The sequence below is a fragment of the Nerophis ophidion genome, linkage group LG04, assembly GCF_033978795.1.
Source record: "Nerophis ophidion isolate RoL-2023_Sa linkage group LG04, RoL_Noph_v1.0, whole genome shotgun sequence".
NCBI classification, from domain to species: domain Eukaryota; kingdom Metazoa; phylum Chordata; class Actinopteri; order Syngnathiformes; family Syngnathidae; genus Nerophis; species Nerophis ophidion.
The window spans coordinates 43,945,233-43,965,658 of record NC_084614.1 but is presented as its reverse complement, the minus strand read 5'-3'; the positions used below and the strand labels follow the sequence as shown (position 1 = coordinate 43,965,658).

At 38.0% G+C, this 20,426-nt stretch overlaps 1 protein-coding gene across 4 annotated transcripts in view; it reads right to left on the bottom strand.

Annotated features, from left to right (window-relative positions):
* wnt11 (wingless-type MMTV integration site family, member 11) overlaps positions 1 to 19,320 on the bottom strand; it is a 52,122-nt gene extending 32,802 nt beyond the window's left edge. Inside the window, exons 1-3 of one of the 4 annotated variants that reach the window (XM_061898138.1) lie at positions 19,060 to 19,320; positions 15,309 to 15,481; positions 9,407 to 9,651 (exon numbers count right to left, since the gene is read on the bottom strand). In XM_061898138.1, coding sequence (XP_061754122.1) covers positions 9,407 to 9,651; positions 15,309 to 15,391 — 328 coding nt within the window. In that variant the 5' untranslated portion in view covers positions 15,392 to 15,481; positions 19,060 to 19,320. Of the gene's footprint in view, positions 1 to 9,406; positions 9,652 to 15,308; positions 15,482 to 18,125; positions 18,228 to 19,059 lie in introns of those variants that run through there. The other 3 variants (XM_061898137.1, XM_061898139.1, XM_061898140.1) reach the window with 3 other exon arrangements.
* Positions 19,321 to 20,426: the final 1,106 nt, after the last annotated feature.

Here is a 20,426-nt window from a genome sequence, read left to right as displayed (position 1 = left end):
CGTTTATATATACATCTAACACAATTCCCCAACTCATATGGAAATGGGTTTGTGTATACATATACACATATATATATATATATATATATATGTATATATATATATATATATATATATATATATATATATATATATATACATATATATAAAAATAATTTAATTTTACATATACAATTTTTTTACTTTTAAAGGAAAATATCAATCAATCAATCAATGTTTACTTATATAGCCCTAAATCACTAGTGTCTCAAAGGGCCGCACAAACCACAACACAAACCACTACGACATCCTCGGTAGGCCCACATAAGGGCAAGGAAAACTCACACCCAGTGGGACGTCGGTGACAATGATGACTATGAGAACCTTGGAGAGGAGGAAAGCAATGGATGTCGAGCGGGTCTAACATGATACTGTGAAAGTTTCAATCCATAATCCACAGCAGCAGGAAAACATCTCAAGCGGAGGCGGATAAGCAGCGCAGAGATGTCCCCAGCCGATACACAGGCAAGCAGTACATGGCCACCGGATCGGACCGGACCCCCTCCACAAGGGAGAGTGGGACATAGGAGAAGAAGAAAAGAAACGGCAGATCAACTGGTCTAAAAAGGGAGTCTATTTAAAGGCTAGAGTATACAAATGAGTTTTGAGGTGAGACTTAAATGCTTCTACTGAGGTGTCATCTCGAACTTTTACCGGGAGGGCATTCCGGAGTACTGGAGCCCGAAATGAAAACACTCTATAGCCCGCAGACTTTTTTGGGGCTTTGGGGATCACTAATAAGCCGGAGTCCTTTGAACGCAGATTTTTTGCCGGGACATATGGTACAATACAATCGGCAAGATAGTATGGAGCTAGACCGTGTAGTATTTTATACGTAAGTAGTAAAACCTTAAAGTCACATCTTAAGTGCACAGGAAGCCAGCGCAGGTGAGCCAGTACAGGCGTAATGTGATCAAACTTTCTTGTTCTTGTCAAAAGTCTAGCAGCCGCATTTTGTACCAACTGTAATCTTTTAATGTTAGACATAGGGAGACCCAAAAATAATACGTTACAGTAATCGAGGCGAGACGTAACAAACGCATGGATAATGATCTCAACGTCTTTAGTGAACAAAATGGAGCGAATTTTTGTGATATTACGGAGATGAAAGAAGGCCGTTTTAGTAACGCTTTTAAAGTGTGCCTCAAAGGAGAGAGTAGGGTCAAAGATAATACCCAGATTATTTACCAAGTCGCCTTGTTTAATTGTTTGGTTGTCAAATGTTAGAGTTGTATTATTAAATAGAGGTCGGTGTCTAGCAGGACCGATAATCAGCATTTCCGTTTTTTTGGCGTTGAGTTGTAAAAAGTTACATCCATTGTAGCAAACAATGTCATATTGACCTCACCCCTAGCATGACCCTAACCACTGCTGGAGGTATCTTGGCAATCTAGGGGAAACCCTATATAATTTGAAGAAAAAATACTCTATTGTGATATATATCGTTATCAGGATATACATTTACTATATATTTTTGTCCATATTGCACAGCAACATGTGAAAGGGCAGTATATAAGCCTACTCCATTTCAGACTATAGGTTAAAAAAAATGTATTCTCTTGATATGTCAAATGTTTAAATGTCTGAATAAAAATGAAGGTTGAACTTGAAAAATAAGTACAGTATTTTAGTAGTTTTCACAAAAATGTATCTTCTTTTTCTTGTTATCTTCTAAGTTAGCAAACCTGTATCACTTGTGATTAGAGCAGAATTATTTTAAGTTAAAAACTGAACTTTTCTACTTTACGTATAATTGCAGAACCAGAGGCTTTACTAAGTTGTAAGAAAGTTCAGTTTTAAGTACAACTAAAATGAGTTCTATCATACAAACCCAAGCATTACTTTCTTGAAATATATATTTTTAGATACACGTTCACATGAAGTTGATGTATGGTATTTCTGCATTGGATCTCAGCAGACTGGCAAGCAGGTGTGTTCAGTTATGTTATTTGGAACTGATTTCCATGAAAGGAAGACTCTTCAAAAGACATAACAAATCAAAACTGACATAGTCCATCTTGTCCGTCAATCTTTATAGCGACTATAATTTACTTTTGCCAGTCCACAATTTATCAGTTAAACATGGCAGCACATGTGCACACTTACGTGACTGCTGATGATGCATGGAAGGACTTAAAAGTATGAACACAGGGGAGTCCTGTTTGACCAAAGCTGGTTGGGTGAACATATTCTTTAGCTGCTCATTTTAAAATTATATCAGATTCATTCCGCCAAAAAAGTACTATTTGTGTCCTTGGAAACGTCAATAAATACAGTAAATACAGAATAAAACTAACTATAAAATACATGTTCTTATTAAGCAAAGTGTATTGCACATTGATCTCATTTAATATTTATTGAATACAATGTAAAAGATTATATTTAACTACCTGAAACACTGGAAAAGGAGCATTTGTTGCCAGTAAACCGCTTCCTAAAACTAATTGAGTAATTTATCATTTTAATGCATTTTACCTGTGTGTTACGCCTCATGTCAATTCAACAATATTAATTTAATTTGATAACAATGATTAAAATTAAAACTTTTCTGCTTCCTCATACTACTTTTCGGACTTGCTGTAATGAGAAACTGGAAATATGTGATATATCATATTGTAATTGTATGCATGTTCAAAATAAACTAACACAATAACCATAAAGTTAAAGTTAAAGTTAAAGTACCAATGATTGTCACACACACACTAGGTGCGGTGAATTTTGTCCTCTGCATTTGACCCATCCCCATGATCACACCCTGGGAAGTGAGGGGAGCAGCGGGCAGCAGCTGTGCCGCGCCCGGGAATCATTTATGGTGATTTAACCCCCAATTCCAACCCTTGATGCTGAGTGCCAAGCAGGAAGACTATGGGTCCCATTTTTTTATAGTCTTTGGTATGACTCAGCCGGGGTTTGAACTCACAACCTACCAATCTCAGGGCGGACACTCTAACCCAGGGGTCGGCAACCCGCGGCTCCGGAGCCGCATGCGGCTCTTCAGCCACTCTGATGTGGCTCAGCTGCATAATCGCCGACCCCCATTTCGGGGGGTTTCCGTATTTTGGTGCCTCTCCCGGACATCACATGGGGTTAACATTCTCCGATTTGTACCCCAACTACAATATTGAGGACGTGCCGTGATGGCTTTACTTTTAACGTCTTCTACAACATATTATCGCCCGCCTTTACAGCATGCTATCTGCGTGCCGGCCGGACGCATGCATTGCGCTGCTTCTGTCGTCACATGTGCGAGATTGCAAGGCATATAGTCAACAGCCATACAGGTTACACTGAACATTGTGATATTAACAACTTTAACACGCTTACTAATATGCGCCACACTGTGAACCCACACCAAACAAGAATGACAAACACATTTCGGGAAAACATCCTCACAGTAACACATTATAAACGCAACATAACAATTACCCAGAATCCCAAGCATCCATGACGCATCCAGGCTATATTTTACACCCTGCCCGCCCACCTGAACCGACGCACAGAGGGGTCGGGAAGTGGTTCTGGGTAATTGTTATGTTGCGTTTATAATGTGTTACTGTGAGGATATTCTCCCAAAAAGTGTTTGTCATTCTTGTTTGATGTGGGTTAGTAAGAGTGTTAAAATTGTTTATATCACAACCGTCAGTGTAACCTGTATGGCTGTTGACTATATCCCTTGCAGTAGTGTACGTTTATCAGCGGAAACCACGTACAATATGTTACTGAGCCGGTAAGCTGTTTGTACATGTTGTACGGGGCGTCAAAGACAATGACTTCATAGTACTCCCTTGTTATTGTTATCTGGGTGACCATTAGCAGATATTAGCAAGAATGGTTGCGGCTCCCATTCTCTTCTTTATTTCGTGATACGGGTCAAAATGGTTCTTTGAGTGGTAAAGGTTGCCGACCCCTGCTCTAACCAATAGGCCACTGAGTAGGTCCAATAGGGCACTGAGTAGGTAACTTTAGAGGTGTCCCTGGGTTTTCAGTAGGTGGCGTTACTGTTAGTTATGAACATTGGATATTGGTCCGATAGCAAAAAAACAAGTATCAGATTATATCAGTTTGCATCATAAACCTTTGAAAAATGCTTCGATACAAGCAGTCCGGCAGCGTGTTTACGTGTATACAGATGAACAGCCAGGTAACATCTCAATGACCTTCAATAAGCACACAAGGTTTGTCTTTTCTTGTATTTTACTGAAGTCAATTACAAAAAGTAAACATGGTAGGCTCTAGGCTCCTAGGACCTAGCAGCTACACAACAGCTAAGCACACAAGCTAGACTTACATAAGTGTCTTTCATTGAACAATATTGCAGACTATAACAGCACATTTGTCAATATAAACAAACATGTCTGCATCATTTAAATTACTGCATTGTGAGCTTTTCTAACATTCCACACCACAAAATAATAAAAGTATGGATAAATGGTGCTAATAATCATTAATACTAAGTCTCCAATATTGGTATCGTATCGGAAGTGACAAATCTGTATCGGGACAGCCTTAGTTCTTCAAACAGCCTTTGCAAGGAATGGTCTGCCTCTTAGCACCTGATGGTCCAACGCCCGAAAATGGGCGGATGCAAACGTCTTTTCTAAAACATAACCATTGTCTAAATAAGCTACTCGCTTTTTCAAGTTTCAAGCTGTCGGTTAAGATAACAGCCAGTGTGGCTGTTAAAAAGCCTCACATCCCGATGCCGAAAGAGTTCACGCTGGGCTTTGAGTTTACAGCTACTCCTTTTAGCTTGATGCGTCGCGCTAATCTCGCACACTCATTTGGCAGACCCAGGTTGGACAGGGTGCAGGAGCTCCATCAGACATACAAACAACACTCTCTTGATGTAAAAAGAAAACAAATCACCATATAGTGTGTGGCACACAGAAAAGCGCTAACCTCCCAAAGGTTGAACTATAACCAAAACGTTGAAAAAAAAGGTGTTCATTTGTGCAACCACATTGTCGTCACATGCAGTGTTTTATCAAGGTCTACACCTGAGTGTCACATGCACTGAACTCTCTTCTACAGTTACAGAAAACAATAGAAATACTCGAAAATAAAATTAAAGTCAAAATAAAGACCAAATGATATTCAATATGAATGATATAGATTTGGCCAACAATAGAGCTTTAATCCCATCGTTATATCACAATAATGCATATTGTTGACACATTAGATTAGATTGACACAAGCAAACAAATGCATCCTCGATGCATTGTAGGGTCTTTGCTAGCGAGCTAGCGGCTAATGTCCCTGCACAGTGCAAAACCACTTCTAAGTCAGAAATCCTTGCCTCCATAGCAGCAAAGTGTCATTATCACTGGAGGAATACCTAAAAAATGCTACACTACACACTGTAGGAGGATAAGCTAAAGCTATAGCTTTCGAACGTAAACAAAGGTGGGCGGATCATGGGTCAATTATAGGAAATATCTTAATGTATTTTGTTACAGAGCCATCTTGGGCTTTGTTTAATTATAACTGTGATCAAAAATAGAATCATTCAATGATCTTGAAAATTTTAAACATCTGTATCGGCATTGGTATGACCAATACTGCTCCAGTAAATACTACCCAAATTTGTGGAATCTCCCAAAACTGACATAAAGTAACCAAACAACAGAAAAATTAGTGATTATTGAATTTTAACAGAAGTGTAAATAGAACCATGTTACAACAGAATACAACCAGATAGTAACAGTAAATAAGCAAGTCAAATAATTATAGTTTTGCCAAAATAATAAACCAAAAAAAGACACAATATGTTAACGCATATGTCATACTTGCCAACTTTGAGACCTCCGATTTCAGGAGGTGGGGGTTGGGGAGCGTAGTCGGGTGTGGGGCGAGAGGGGTGGCTGAGGGGGCGGGGCGTTGTTGGAGGCGTGGTTAAGAGGGGAGGAGTATATTTACAGCTATCCATCCATCCATTTTCTACCGCTTATTCCCTTTGGGGTCGCGGGGGGCGCTTGTGCCTATCTCAGCTACAATCGGGCGGAAGGCGGAGTACACCCTGGACAAGTCCCCACTCATTGCAGTATGTGTAGAAATCTTTATAATTGAATCCCTTGTTTATTTTTCAATAAGTTTTTAGTTATTTTTTTTATCTTTTGTTCCAAATAGTTCAAGAAAGACCACTACATATGAGCAATATTTTGCACTGTTATACAATTTAATAAATCAGAAACTGATGACATTGTGCTGTATTTTACCTCTTTATCTTTTTTTTTCAACTAAAAATGCTTTGGTCTGATTAGGGGGTACTTGAATTAAAAAAATTTTCACAGGGGGTACATCTCTGAAAAAAGGTTGAGAACCACTGCTCTAAAAGCCGTAGATGTTATTGTCACATATGCATGCACAGTAGATGGCAGTATTGTCCTGTTTAATAGTGTCACAACATTGCTGTTTACAGCAGACGGACTGCTTTATGGTACCACGCTGGGAGGACGTTAATGAAACTGCCTAACAATAAACCAAGAACTTGCCTTCGATCATTCTACAGTTATAACGTCATTGGGCAGGCACTCTGTTTATATTGTGGGAAAGCGGACGTGGCAAGTATGGCATATGTCAGCAGCCAAATTAGGAGCCTTTGTAACCTGTTTTGAAAGTGTTCTATTATCATTTATATGCCAAATAATATTGTGATTTATATTGTTATTGCAGGAGTCTGCAATACATATCACGATATAGATTTTATCTTCCATCCTGATGTGATCGCTCATACACATGCGATACAGCAGATGATAAAATTGTAAACATGACCATGTAGGGAAAAAGATTACATGTTGTCATGTAAATGAGATCAATAAAACGTGACTACAGTAGCACCTCGGTTTCGGTACCTCCTCATTTTTCCTATGATACGGTTTTTCGGTATGCCAAGTTTTGCAATATATCTCAGTTATTACACGTTGCATTGCACATATCAAACTCGATTGTTTGCACCCGTGATTCTGTGGAATTGAGTGCTCAAACAAATAATTTAGAACATTTGTGACTCAGTTTGTTTACTTTATAGATGTGTAACTAAATTATGGATTGGATTAAGTACATAACTCAAATAATGTATTAACTTAATACAGTTTATGCACATTTTACACGCAACAATTAAATTAAAAGCACATTTTTGGAATGTGAGAGAAAGCCGGAGCACCGTGAGCGTTTAACCCATGCAAGCACGAGAAGAACATGAAACTTCTACATAGAGAATTTAAAACCTTAATGTCCTGCCTGTGCAGTCAGGTAGGACTGGTGTTATTTAGCATCATCCTGCTAACTATTAAAAAAACAGCAATTGGGATTAATACGAGGGGTGTCCTGATCTGATATTGATATGTTATATATGTTGAAATATAAGCACTCTTGCAGTAGCCTATAGCCTCTTCAAAATGTATGCTACTAGGAGCAACCAGCTACAGTAAGCACACAATAGCACACAAGCTAGACGTATGTAATAAGTGTCCTTAATGGAACAATAATGCAGTCAAAACCACCACATTGATTGGTCAAAAATAAAAAAATATAAAATAATTATAGTAGCAGATTACTTACGCACACAAAGTCTCCAAGGCAGGAGCGTATTAGAAAAGTATCGAGTAACCAACGTGTCCGCATAATTCAAATTATTGCATCATTAGAATTATTGTGGGCACTAAGTGTCCACAAAAACAAAACAAAAAATCCACTTTAATTTAAAAACAGCATAAGTTCATTCCAGACGGTAAATAATAAATAGGATACTATTTTTCTTACCTAATATGAAATAAATGTACAAATCCCGTTTTCATATGAGTTGGGAAATTGTGTTAGATGTAAATATAAATGGAATACAATGATTTGCAAATCCTTTTCAACCCATATTCAATTGAATGCACTACAAAGACAAAATATTTGATGTTCAAACTCATAAACATTTTTTTTTTTTTTTTTGCAAATAATAATTAACTTTTTTTTTATGGCTGCAACACGTGCCAAAGTAGTTGGGAAAGGGCATGTTCGCCACTGTGTTACATCACTAATTGTTGAAGCTTTGAAAGTGAAATTATTTCCCATTCTTGTTTTATGTAGAGCTTTAGTCGTTTAACAGTCCGGGGTCTCCGCTGTCGTATTTTACGCTTCATAATGCGCCACACATTTTCGATGGGAGACATGTCTGGACTGCAGGCGGGCCAGGAAACTACCCGCACTCTTTTACTATGAAGCCACGCTGTTGTAACACGTGGGTTGCCATTGTTTTGCTGAAATAAGCAGGGACGTCCATAATAACGTTGCTTAGATGGCAGCATATGTTGCTCCAAAAGCTGTATGTACCTTTCAGCATTAATGGTGCCTTCACAGATGTGTAAGTTACCCATGCCTTGGGCACTAATGCACCCCCATACCATCACAGATGCTGGCTTTTGAACTTTGCGCCTATAACAATCCAGATGGTTATTTTCCGGAGGTTATTTTCCGAAGGACACCACGTCCACAGTTTCCAAATATAATTTGAAATGTGGACTCGTCAGACCACAAAACACTTTACCACTTTGCATCAGTCCATCTTAGATGAGCTCGGGCCCAGTGAAGCCGGCAACGTTCCTTGGTGTTGTTCACTTTGCATAGTAGAGTTTTAACTTGCACTTACAGATGTAGCGACCAACTGTAGTTACTGACAGTGGTTTAATGAATTGTTCCTGAGCCCATGTGGTGATATCTTTTACACACTGATGTCGGTTTTTGATGCAGTACCGCCTGAGGGATCAAAGGTCCGTAATATCATCGCTTACGTGCAGTGATTTCTCCAGATTCTCTGAACCTTTTGATAATTTTACGGACCGTAGATGGTAAAATCCCAAAATTCCTTGCAAAAGCTCGTTGAGAAATGTTGTTCTACAACTGTTCGACAATTTGCTTACAAAGTGGTGACCTTCGCCCCATCCTTGTTTGTGAATTACTTAGCATTTCATGAAAGCTGCGTTTATACCCAATCATGGCACCCACCTGTTCCCAATTTAGCCTGCACACCTGTGGGATGTTCCAAATAGGTGTTTGATGAGCATTCCTCAACTTTATCAGTTTTTATTGCCACCTTTCCCAACTTCTTTCTCATGTGTTGCTGGCAACAAATTCTAAAGTTAATGATTATTTGCAAAAAAAAAAAAAGTTTATCAGTTTGTACATCAAATATGTTGTCTTTGTAGCATATTCAATTGAATATGGGTTGAAAATGATTTGCAAATCATTGTATTCCGTTTATATTTACATCTAACACAATTTCCCAACTCATATGAAAACGGGGTTTGTAAAATATTGGTCCAATATCAGCAAAAAAACGTAGCAGGTAATATTGGCTTGGATCCAAAATTGTGGACCTTACCTCGGTCGAGGTCCGGACGATACTTTGAGGCGTCGACGGGAATTTCAATGGAGGAGCAGTTCCAGCGCATATCAGCAAAGGTCTTTTGACAAGTTTTCTTGACGTCGCGAGCTGCTTGGATGATGGTTTGCATGAGCTCCATGTTGCTGCGGCACAGCTGAGCTTGGGAGGACACCAGGCCCGGCAGAAGCTTACAATGTTGGGTCTGGTTGATGGGTAACGTCTTGGGGGTGTGGGATAGTGCTCTGTGGAGAAACAATTGACAGAGTATTTATTAAAAAAATCACATTTAAATGTTGAGGTGATGGTAGCTGTCAGGGATACGATACCCATCATTCATACATGAGATTCGCCAATACCAACACCGATACCAATCCCACGTGTTATTGTAATTTCTTTCAATGTATTTATGGTGAGTGCTGTTGACAAATTAACAATATCAGTACAATATATAAACTACTTCCCTATTCTCTTGTATTACTTACAATTGTTGAAGAAAAACATCTACTACTATCTCAGTATACTAGCTCATTTAAATCCTTTTGTGTTTCCTACCACAGTCCTCCTGTGTCCAAGGAATTATTCCCTGAATTTTTAAACGTTAATAAAAACAACAGAATATGATTTTGAGAACATGAATATCAGAATTAAAATCAGCTTTATTGGCCAAGTAAGTTTAACACACAAGGAATTTCACTTAGTTCCACTGTGTTCTTTTTGTTCAATACAAGAAACAAAGAAGAACTTAACAACTACAAGAGAGCACACTACCTCGATCTAAACATCAATCATAAACTTACACTACCCTTGGTATCGACACCACCAATTTAAGGATGTATCTTTAAGTACCGACTGCAACAATGCTAACAGACCAACAATTGTTATATTATCCTCTCTCTAATTCTTATTAATTTCCTGTTAATAATTTCTTACTTTTTGCTGTGACGTGCTTCCGTTTACGCTTCTTAAACTTTCCTAAGAAATTATTTATTGGTGTTGTTTAAACTAGCTTAGTGGTTAGCTTAGCTATTAGCATGTCTGCTCCTGGCTTGCTCTCGGTGTGTAGCATGCTTAGCCTCGTCCCCCAGTGATAATTATACATGATAATGATATTTAAGATACTAAGAAATGCAGTTTATTTTCTGTATCGCAGGTGATTATTATTAGCTTAGAGGAGTTGCACCATGCTGTTTATTAAAAATACATAATTAGCTGCTGGCCGTCTTGTCAGCAGCGGCACAAAAAAATTAAATAAAGTATTGGGAATTAAAGTGGATTGGTGTTTGTGATAGGCCTTTATCTGCAATGGCGAATGAATACTTTTCCACAAAAATCAGCCAATACGAATTGGTGGTGAATGAGTTGGCACATCTTTAGTTGCTGTTTTTTGTTCCAGCAATAACTTCTGCCCTTTGAAGTGACTGGTCAGGGTCGGCGCGTAGAAGTGATCGAACCGTCGTGGATAAAGCCGCTCGTGATCGGTCATATTGGATTGGATATACATTTGAGTCGACACTGAGCAGATGGGGTTGGACTGCGTTGCGCAGCAGGAACAAAGGAAATAGAAGGGAGTGAAGTTGCTACAGAATTTAAGACCGCATGTCCAAAAAGGTGAGGAAAATAAGAAGCATGAAACAAAAGCTGAGCCACTTTTATGTTGATGAGTTTTTGGAAGGCAAGCCAAAAGAACCGGCTCCCTTAAAAGATTAAAAATTCCCGTCTGTATTTTGTACAGCTGTGAACGTACGGCAACGAAGAAGGCAGGGAGGGACATTAAACTGGTCATCCATCACAGGACAAAAATCTCATATCTTGGTAAAAATCCTAAAATGAGCAGCAGATACATCAAATATATGTGACATATTCTTGACTCTAACCCCTTTTGTTACAGCGCAGAAGTGCTTTTGAGATCTAACTCTACAGTAGATCTCTAACATGTGCTCCTCATCATTGCCATTTCATCTTCCTCTTGCTTCAGTACACTTTTAATGAGCTCTGTACGGTGAACACAAGTCGAAGAACATATAGAAATCAATACGTATTTAGCCGGAGTTTAACAATACATGCAGTTAAAATCTGAGTTTGTTCGTGTCACACATCTACTTGGTAAATAAATACAGTCCAGCCTTTCTGAGGAATCATGTCAGGGATACTGCCAAGTATTTATATATATATATATATATATATATATATATATATATATATATATATATATATATATATATATATATATATATATATATATATATATGTATATATATATATATATATATATTGGCTGGGTGAGCAGGTGTCGGACACCTCAGTCACCTTGGACGTATCCTCGCTCATCCATGCGGACTGGACACTGGCCGAGAGTGGAGTCAGCTGTCTTGGTTTCTTTGTTGGGTCTGCTCCTGTCTCTGGCCATGCTCCCTCCTCCCCAGCGGACGATGGCGTGGATCACCGCAGAGGCCACCACAGTGGATATGTTTCTTTTACTTTTTATTCATAACTGTATGTAGAAGTGTCTGCTTGTATCTGCTGCTTTAATGTCTTTAATGTCCTCTGTGTTCTTTGATGTTTGATGTTTCCCTCTTACACACATGGAAGAGGGATGTGTACTATGGCTATGAGTTGTTGTTGTTGTTTTCTTGTTGTTTTTTTTCCCTTGGCCTCAGTCTGCACCCCCTCTCCAAGGCCCAGGCTAAGACCGATTTTTTTTTTTTTTTTTTCATTTTAATCTTCTATTCCCCCCCCCTGACGGAATGAATAAAGTACTATCTAATCTAATCTAATATATATATATATATATATATATATATATATATTTATATATATATATATATATATATATATATATATAATTATATTGTGTATGTATATATATATGTATATGTATATATATATTCATACTGTGTGTATATCCATCCATCCATCCATTTTCTACCGCTTATTCCCTTTTGTGGTCGCGGGGGGCCCTAGCGCCTATCTCAGCTACAATCGGGCGGAAGGCGGGGTAGACCTGGACAAGTCGCCAACTCATCGCAGGGCCAACACAGATAGACAGACAACATTCACACTCACATTCACAAACTGGGGCCAATTTAGTGTTGCCAATCAACCTATCCCCAGGTGCATGTCTTTGGAGGTGGGAGGAAGCCGGAATACCCGGAGGGAACCCACACAGTCACAGGGAGAACTTGCAAACTCCACACATATTGTGAGGCACATGCACTAACCCCTGTTCCACCATGCAATACAGTAACTAGACAAACGTAATTAGTGTCTATAATCGAACAATATAGCAGTCTAAAACAGCACATTATTTTATACATCCAAGTATTAAATAATTAGTAATATAAACACTCGGTTAAAAAATGACAGTTGCGTATTACTTACACACACAAAGTTTCCAAGGTAGAAGTGCACTAGAAAGTATTCAGTAACAAACGTGTCCGCATCATTTGACTTACTGCGTCATGAGTTTAACTCAATTATTTTGGCCATTGCATTTGTGTTTTTCTAAAATAATGTGAATTATACAAACAAATTATTTACTGTGATTAATCAGATTTTTTTTTTTTTATGTAATCGCCTAACAGCACTAGTAACAATAATATACTCATTTACACTGTTCACACTCTTACTGGTGCTAAAAAAAAAACATATAAACTATATTTAATTTTTGTAATGTAATGAAGCTGTAAAGTTGTTTATGTTTTGTATTTTGTTCCCTTACTGTACCGAACCGTGACCTTAAAACCGTGATGATGGCTCACCGTTTCACCCTAATACTGTGTTTATGTTTAATGTATTCACAGAGAAACCGCAGCCAATGAATGACGGCTACCTCTGGTCCTGGTGAGAAACAGGCAGTGGTGTAAGTTACTGGGTCTGTTTTACATTATCCAGGCTGCTGGGCCGCCGCTCTGTGCAAGATGATAAGCGGCAACGCCATCACGGTCACTCACGGAGAATTTATTGCCACAACTGCAACGGAACATAATGGAAACAGTTCTGTAGAGCTTATTGTACCGTATCTGTAAAACTGACCCGAATTTACCTTACTTGCGAAGTTTTAAATGTGATAAAAGTGTCCAAACATGCATCATTTTAAAAACGTGAAAAATAATGTGTTGAATGTTGGCCGCTATTAGAAGATTTTTTTCCTCGCATGCGTCCTGTGTGACAAAACTTGCCTGACATCAACCAAACTATGTCAAGTTCATTTTATTTAATAGGTTTTTTACACAATGTAGGGTCAGATTAGAACATAATTCATTTGAGTTTTCCTTTCAGTGTTTTGTCATACTGGAGGTTGGAGGTGTCTGCAGTAGATGGCATCTAATTTGAATAATTGGGTATTAAACATGTGCTTATTTATTTAGATTTCTTTAAATTAAAATGTAAAATATATTAAAAGACAATACTTTGTTTTTGTTATTATTAATACTACCAAAGGTATTCAATGTTGTCCGTTTTGGGTTTTTTTTTTATTTTTTTATTTGATTTCTACAATTAAATAAAAAAAACTAGCTGCAATAATATGATATTTCTCTAGCCCTTCCGTCTTTGTCACTGATAAAAATAAAATTGGCACATTCCTGCGGCCATGCTCACTGTCCCGTGCGGTGCGATGCGTTTTTGCTGGTCTTGGAAGAGTTTGAGCCCGGAGTTTTCTCAGACAGATTTGCTATTTTGCACTAAAAAATAAACATTTTATTTCCCACATGCTTTAATGCAAAATATGCATCGAATTAAATTAAAGTTTTATTCAAAAAAAAAATTAAAGTGTGTAAAAATTTTATAATGAGGGGGGCTCCAAATACAATTCTGCTTATGGCCCCAATTTAGCTAGGAGCGCCCCAGGGTTTACCGATTTAATTGGGAAGGTGAAGTGTTACTAAACGACTGAAAAGTCTTCTTCGTGCTAGTCATGACTACCGCTTGTCCTGCGCGCCTGTGTAGTTGTTCTCAACACTTCCACGATTCACCTTCCACGACCGCGGTAATGAACACTCCTCGGACTTGCGCAGGTGCCCTGCAACTCCGCTCCCACGATGAATACTTGCCCTTTCTCGACCCCCTCGCATGTAATAAATGATGCATGACGCATGAAACACTTTCTTTACTTCTAATGCGTACCGTGTGGGAATTTGGAGTGGAGTTGTGATGCATACCAGCACTTTTCGACAAATCTTTTTTTAATGTTTTAATGAATGTTGTGAAACACTGCCTATTATTTACTTCATAGTTATTTTATTAAACAAAGATATCGTATTGATCTTATTTACATGTGATCATGTAATTTCTGTCTCTACATAGTCACATTCACATGCTGTCATTATTGCGGGTGGAGAAACGATTAAAAGGTCTTTATTTTGACCGTGTAAATTATTTTGGAGTCTTTCTATTGCTCAACAAAACAATAACGGCAAAACGTTCAAATGTTTGCTTTTATCAGCGACATGTATAATTAATAAGGGCCAAAAAAACACCTTTTTAAAGTCTGTTTTGTAAAACTGAACACATCCAAGAGTTATTTTGTTCCGAACGTCAGTAAAGAAGCCAGTGGTCCTTGTCAACAATCCACATGTGCATTTTAAGTGCTTTGTTCTCACACATGTAACCCTACAAGAATACACACAGCAACCCAACAACCCCCCACTTTTCTTTGTAATACGTATTACTCCTTTTATTATACACCGGGTGGGACATTTCATCTGATACCCTGGAACCATGCAGTCTGAGCATCCAAGTTATTAAAGAGGTTTCCGCTCCCAGCAGGAGAACCTGCCTGTTAATCTACCATCACTTAATGAGATTCGAAAAAACAACACTCCCGACTTTGAACAACATTGTGTGCGACCGTTTAAAAAAAAAAGTGCAAAAGCGGGCCACAGACTGAAGGAATACTCACAGCCATTTGATGCCAGAGCAGACCTGAGAGAGCAGCATAGCGGCGAGCACGGCGAGAGGCAAGACGTGACAGCACCTCCTCATGGTTGGCAGCGGGACTCCCAAAGACAAGAAAGATGTTTGGAGCTGCTTCAACTAGCAGGGTTCACCTCGTGTCAGGCCAAACAACCCCTGCTGGGAGGAGAACAATTAATCAATGTCAGACACTAAATTATTTACTACTATGGAAATGTGGAAGTACAGGAAAAGTGGGAATTTGGGGGATGTTTCCAGGGGTAGATGGTGGGCTCTAATGTTTTGATGCCGACATGCTTTGACGGGTTGAGAAATATGGAAGTTAAAAAAAGAAACACAAACAAAATGAAACACAGAATACTTGGGCTGGGCGTATTTATGGTATCGATACCAGGATGCCTATTTCTATCGGATTGATACTTTTATTGCAGTTTATATTCTATTCATCCAGCAAATTATTAAATATTCCTGTCAGATTTTACGCTTCCACAGCTCTTGCTCTTTCTGCTGCACACTCGTGCTAGCTTTGCTGCTTCCTGCACGACTGTCTTTATTTTTCGCAAACATTTGCATGCAATGGAAATAAGTACTGTTTAGATATGCCAATATGTATTATTACATAGTCAAATTTATTTTTGGTGTAGCTCGGTTGGTAGAGTGGCCGTGCCAGTAATTTGAGGGTTACAGGTTCGATCCCCACTTCCGCCATCCTAGTCACTGCCGTTGTGTCCTTGGGCAAGACGCTTTACCCACCTGTTCCCAGTGCCACCCACACTGGTTTAAATGCAATTTCAATAATGGGTTTCACTATGTAAAAGTGTTTTGAGTCATTAGAGAAAAGCGCTATATAAATATTAGGGCTGCGAATCTTTGGGTGTCCCACGATTCGATTCAATATCGATTCTTGGGGTCGCGATTCGATTATATATATAGATTTTTTTCGATTCAACGCGATTCTCGTTTCAAAAACGATATTTTTCCGATGCAAAACGATTCTGTATTCATTCACTACATAAGATTTCAGCAGGATCTGCCCCAGTCTGCTGACATGCAGACTGGGGTAGAGTAGTAGATTTTTTTTTTAAAGCTTTTATAATTGTAAAGGACAATGTTTTATCAACTGATTGCAATAATGTAAATTTGTTTTAACTATTAAATGAACCAAAAATATGACTTATTTTATATTTGTGAAAACATTGGACACATTGTGTTGTCAATCTTAATAGATGCGATGCAAGTGTAAGCCACTGTGAAACTATTGTTCTTTTTTTTTTTATAAATGTCTAATGATAATGTCAAAGAGGGATTTTAATCACTGCTATGCTGAAATTATAACTAATATTGATACTGTTGTTGATAATATTCTATTTTGTTTCACTACTTTTGGTTTGTTCTGTGTCGTGTTTGTGTCTCCTCTCAATTGCTCTGTTTATTGCAGTTCTGAGTGTTGCTGGGTCAAGTTTGGTTTTGGAATTGGATTGCATTGTTATGGTATTGCTGTGTATTGGTGTGTTGGATTTATAAAACGGCGTGGCGCAGTGGGGAAGAGTGGCCGTGCGCAACACTAGGGTCACTGGTTCAATCCCCACCAAGTATCAACCTCGTCACGTCCGTTGTGTCCTGAGCAAGACACTTCACCCTTGCTCCTGATGGGTGCTGGTTAGCGCCTTGCAGTGCAGCTCCCTCCATCAGTGTGTGAATGGGTAAATGTGGATGTAGTGTCAAAGTTCTTTGAGTACCTTGAAGGTATAAAAGCGCTATACAAATACAACCCATTTACAGTATTTATTCGTTTATTAAAAAATAATAATAATAATAATAATTTTTAAAAAAAAATTTAAATAATCCATCCATCCATTTTCTAATGCTTATTCCCTAAATGAGAATCGACGTGAGAATCACGATTCGCATTCTAATCGATCTTTTCCCACACCCCTAATAAATATACTCCACTTTACATCAATATGCAATTGTGACTTTTTTTTCAAACAATTGTGTGAACTAGAATGTAGAAAGTTGTGCAGTCAAACAATTGTTCGCAAGTTTGAATAAACAAAAGACATGCATTCAGGTTAAACATTTCAGAAAAGAAATAGTACTGCATTTGTGTCAAAATATTGGGGTCATTTTAAAGTCAATATAAATAATGGACGCAAGCCATTTACTGGGATTGATAATGCAAAAAGCAGAAGTCTGAGTAATCTAATAAAAAATGGCAATGTTCAACAGCATTTTATACAAGGTAATGAGTATTGTATTTATATTCTATCAGTTTTTGAGACTGATGTATTTAGTTATTAAAATATTTCCCAATAACTGAGGCAAATTCACAAATGTATTCAACAATCATGACTTTTCAAAGGTTTTGGTATCAGTATCGGCATTAATCACCCTATATTATTAATTCCCAATACTACTAAAATAGTAATTGATGCAAAATGTTATATATAAGTTACATTGATAATGCTCAATGTATTCTTTAATTGAAAACAAATTGTGTGGCAAAAATGTACAAAGAACGTACAGTACTATATGTAAAATAATTTAAAAAGTGACATTTATTGAGTGTCTTGGTAGCCTTTATAGCTATTATGACAAATAATGTCAAGAAAGTCTTTAAATCGCAATTATACGGCTAAAGGTCCGATAGCGATATTTGACTCGCTTGTTTTATACTGACTGATTGAACAAATAGAGCAAGAAGAGTTTCATTGTAATGTTTGACACCCTATTAAAGAATTGGAATTGGTAATTGTTATAGTAAAAAAAATAAAAAATAGCTTTTGGAAACAAGCTAGCTTACCTGACACAGCCAAGCGACGCCCTGAGAATGTCACGTGACTGTCACATGACAAAGTCACTTAAGGACATGACGAGAACAGGTGGCCGATATTGTAATTGTTGTACTGATCCAATGGCGCGTATCGCCGATACCGATACGACAACATCAATAACTGATTTTGTCTGTAATTTGTTGATCATAACTTAAATTCGAAGAAAACAGAAATTTCAGGCCAATAAAATATTTTTTTTACCAACAGTGATTTTGGCAAAATAAGTACAACAAAGACAACCTAACAATAACAACAAAATATTGCAATTATTCGGTTTTATAACACAATAGTTTTAACTAATCAATTGAAGTAAAAATGATAGGTATAGATCATCAAATTGCCATGAGTTAAATAATAAATTATAGGCTGTAGTTATTCATATAAAATGAATACGGAATGTTTTTTTATTTTTTTTGTCTGAATGTGGTGAGTCTTTTTAATCCGTCATTCATGCTGGTTTTCCTTCACTGTGCATTGAAAACACAGGTAATTATTTGATGATAACAAAATGTAAAATAAGTCGTCTAAAATGATAATAACAATTAAAGCACATACTGTATACATTATTGCAGATAACTATCCAAATATCTAAATATGTCATATTGGATCGATACGTGTAGAGAAAACATCACTTTAGATCAGCTAACAAGATAACAATTGTAAATTGATTATACTAAAAAAGACACGAACCGTTTTAAAGTTAGTGTCAATAAACAGTAAAAAAAAAAGTAAGTTTTGCAATGACGTCTTTGCATTTATTTTAAAGACAATAAAGTAAACACATGTTATGTTTACGTCCCATGTTTTAAAACGGGAATAACTATCGGTAATGGTGATGTACGCGACGGACGTGAACGCATCCTCAGAAAAGTACAATTTGGAATACTTTGAAAAGAAACCCACCTTTGACGCGGCGGTCCAAAGTGACAGAAATAAGACAATATCCGCACACAAAAAAAGGAACGCTTTCTGTTTTCTTTTCAGCAAAAATGAGTCCGTAAATCCAACACGGAAAGGAAGGAAGGCTCTGGGCAGGAACTGGAGGGGTAATGTACCTGATAATGTACGTGGTATCAATGTTACTGATCATGAATCTTTATGAATGCACGTATGAATGTGTGCTTCCGCAGCGTGCAGCGTGTTATGAGTGTGTGTGAATGTATGAGAGTGTGTGTGTGAGGGAGAGAGAGAGAGAGAGAGAGAGAGAGGGAGAGGGAGAGAGAGAGAGAGGGAGAAAGAGATATGGGAGGGTACATGGATGCCTTTGAGGAGGAGAGAGTAATCATGTTCATTTATGCTGATTAGCCTAACACAGTGGTTCTTAAAGGCCTACTGAAATGAGATTTTCTTATTTAAACGGGGATAGCAGTTCCATTCTAAGTGTCATACTTGATCATTTCGCGATATTTTTGCTGAAAGGATTTAGTAGAGAACCTACACGATAACGTTCGCAACTTTCGGTGCTAAGAGAAAAGCCCTGCCTCTACCGGAAGTCGCAGACAATGACATCACATGTTTGATGGCTCCTCACATATTCACATTGTTTTTAATGGCAGCCTCCAACAAAAAGTGCTATTCGGACCGAGAAAACGACAATTTCCCCATTAATTGGCGAGGATGAAAGATTAGTGTTTGAGGATATTGATAGCGACGGACTAGAAAAAAAAAAAGATTGCATTGGGGCGGATTCCAATGTTTTTACACACATTTACTAGGATAATTCTGGGAAATCCCTTATCTTTCTATTGTGTTGCTAGTGTTTTAGTGAGTTTAATATTACTTGATAGTCGGAAGGGTGTCTCCACGGGTGTCTTGACGCGCAGTGTCTCAGGGGAGTCGACGGCAGCTATGGACGGCACAAGCTCAGCTTTTTTCCAGTAAGAACTGACTTTTTAACCACAATTTTCTCACTGAAACCTGCTGGTTGACATGTGGTCGGGATCCATGTTCTCTTGACCGCGCTCTGATCCATAGGAAAGTTTCACCTCCAGGAATTTTAAACAAGGAATCACCGTTTGTTTGTGTGGCTAAAGCGTCCCAACTCCATCTTTCTACTGTGACTATTAATGGAACAAATTGCAAAAGATTTAGCAACACAGATGTCCAAAAAACTGTGTAATTATGCTATTAAAGCAGACGACTTTTAGCTGTGTGTGTGCGCAGCGCTCATACTTCCTAAAAACCCGTGACGTCTTGCGTACACGTCATCATTACATGACGTTTCGAAGACGAAACTCCCGGGAAATTTAAAATTGTAATTTAGTTAACTA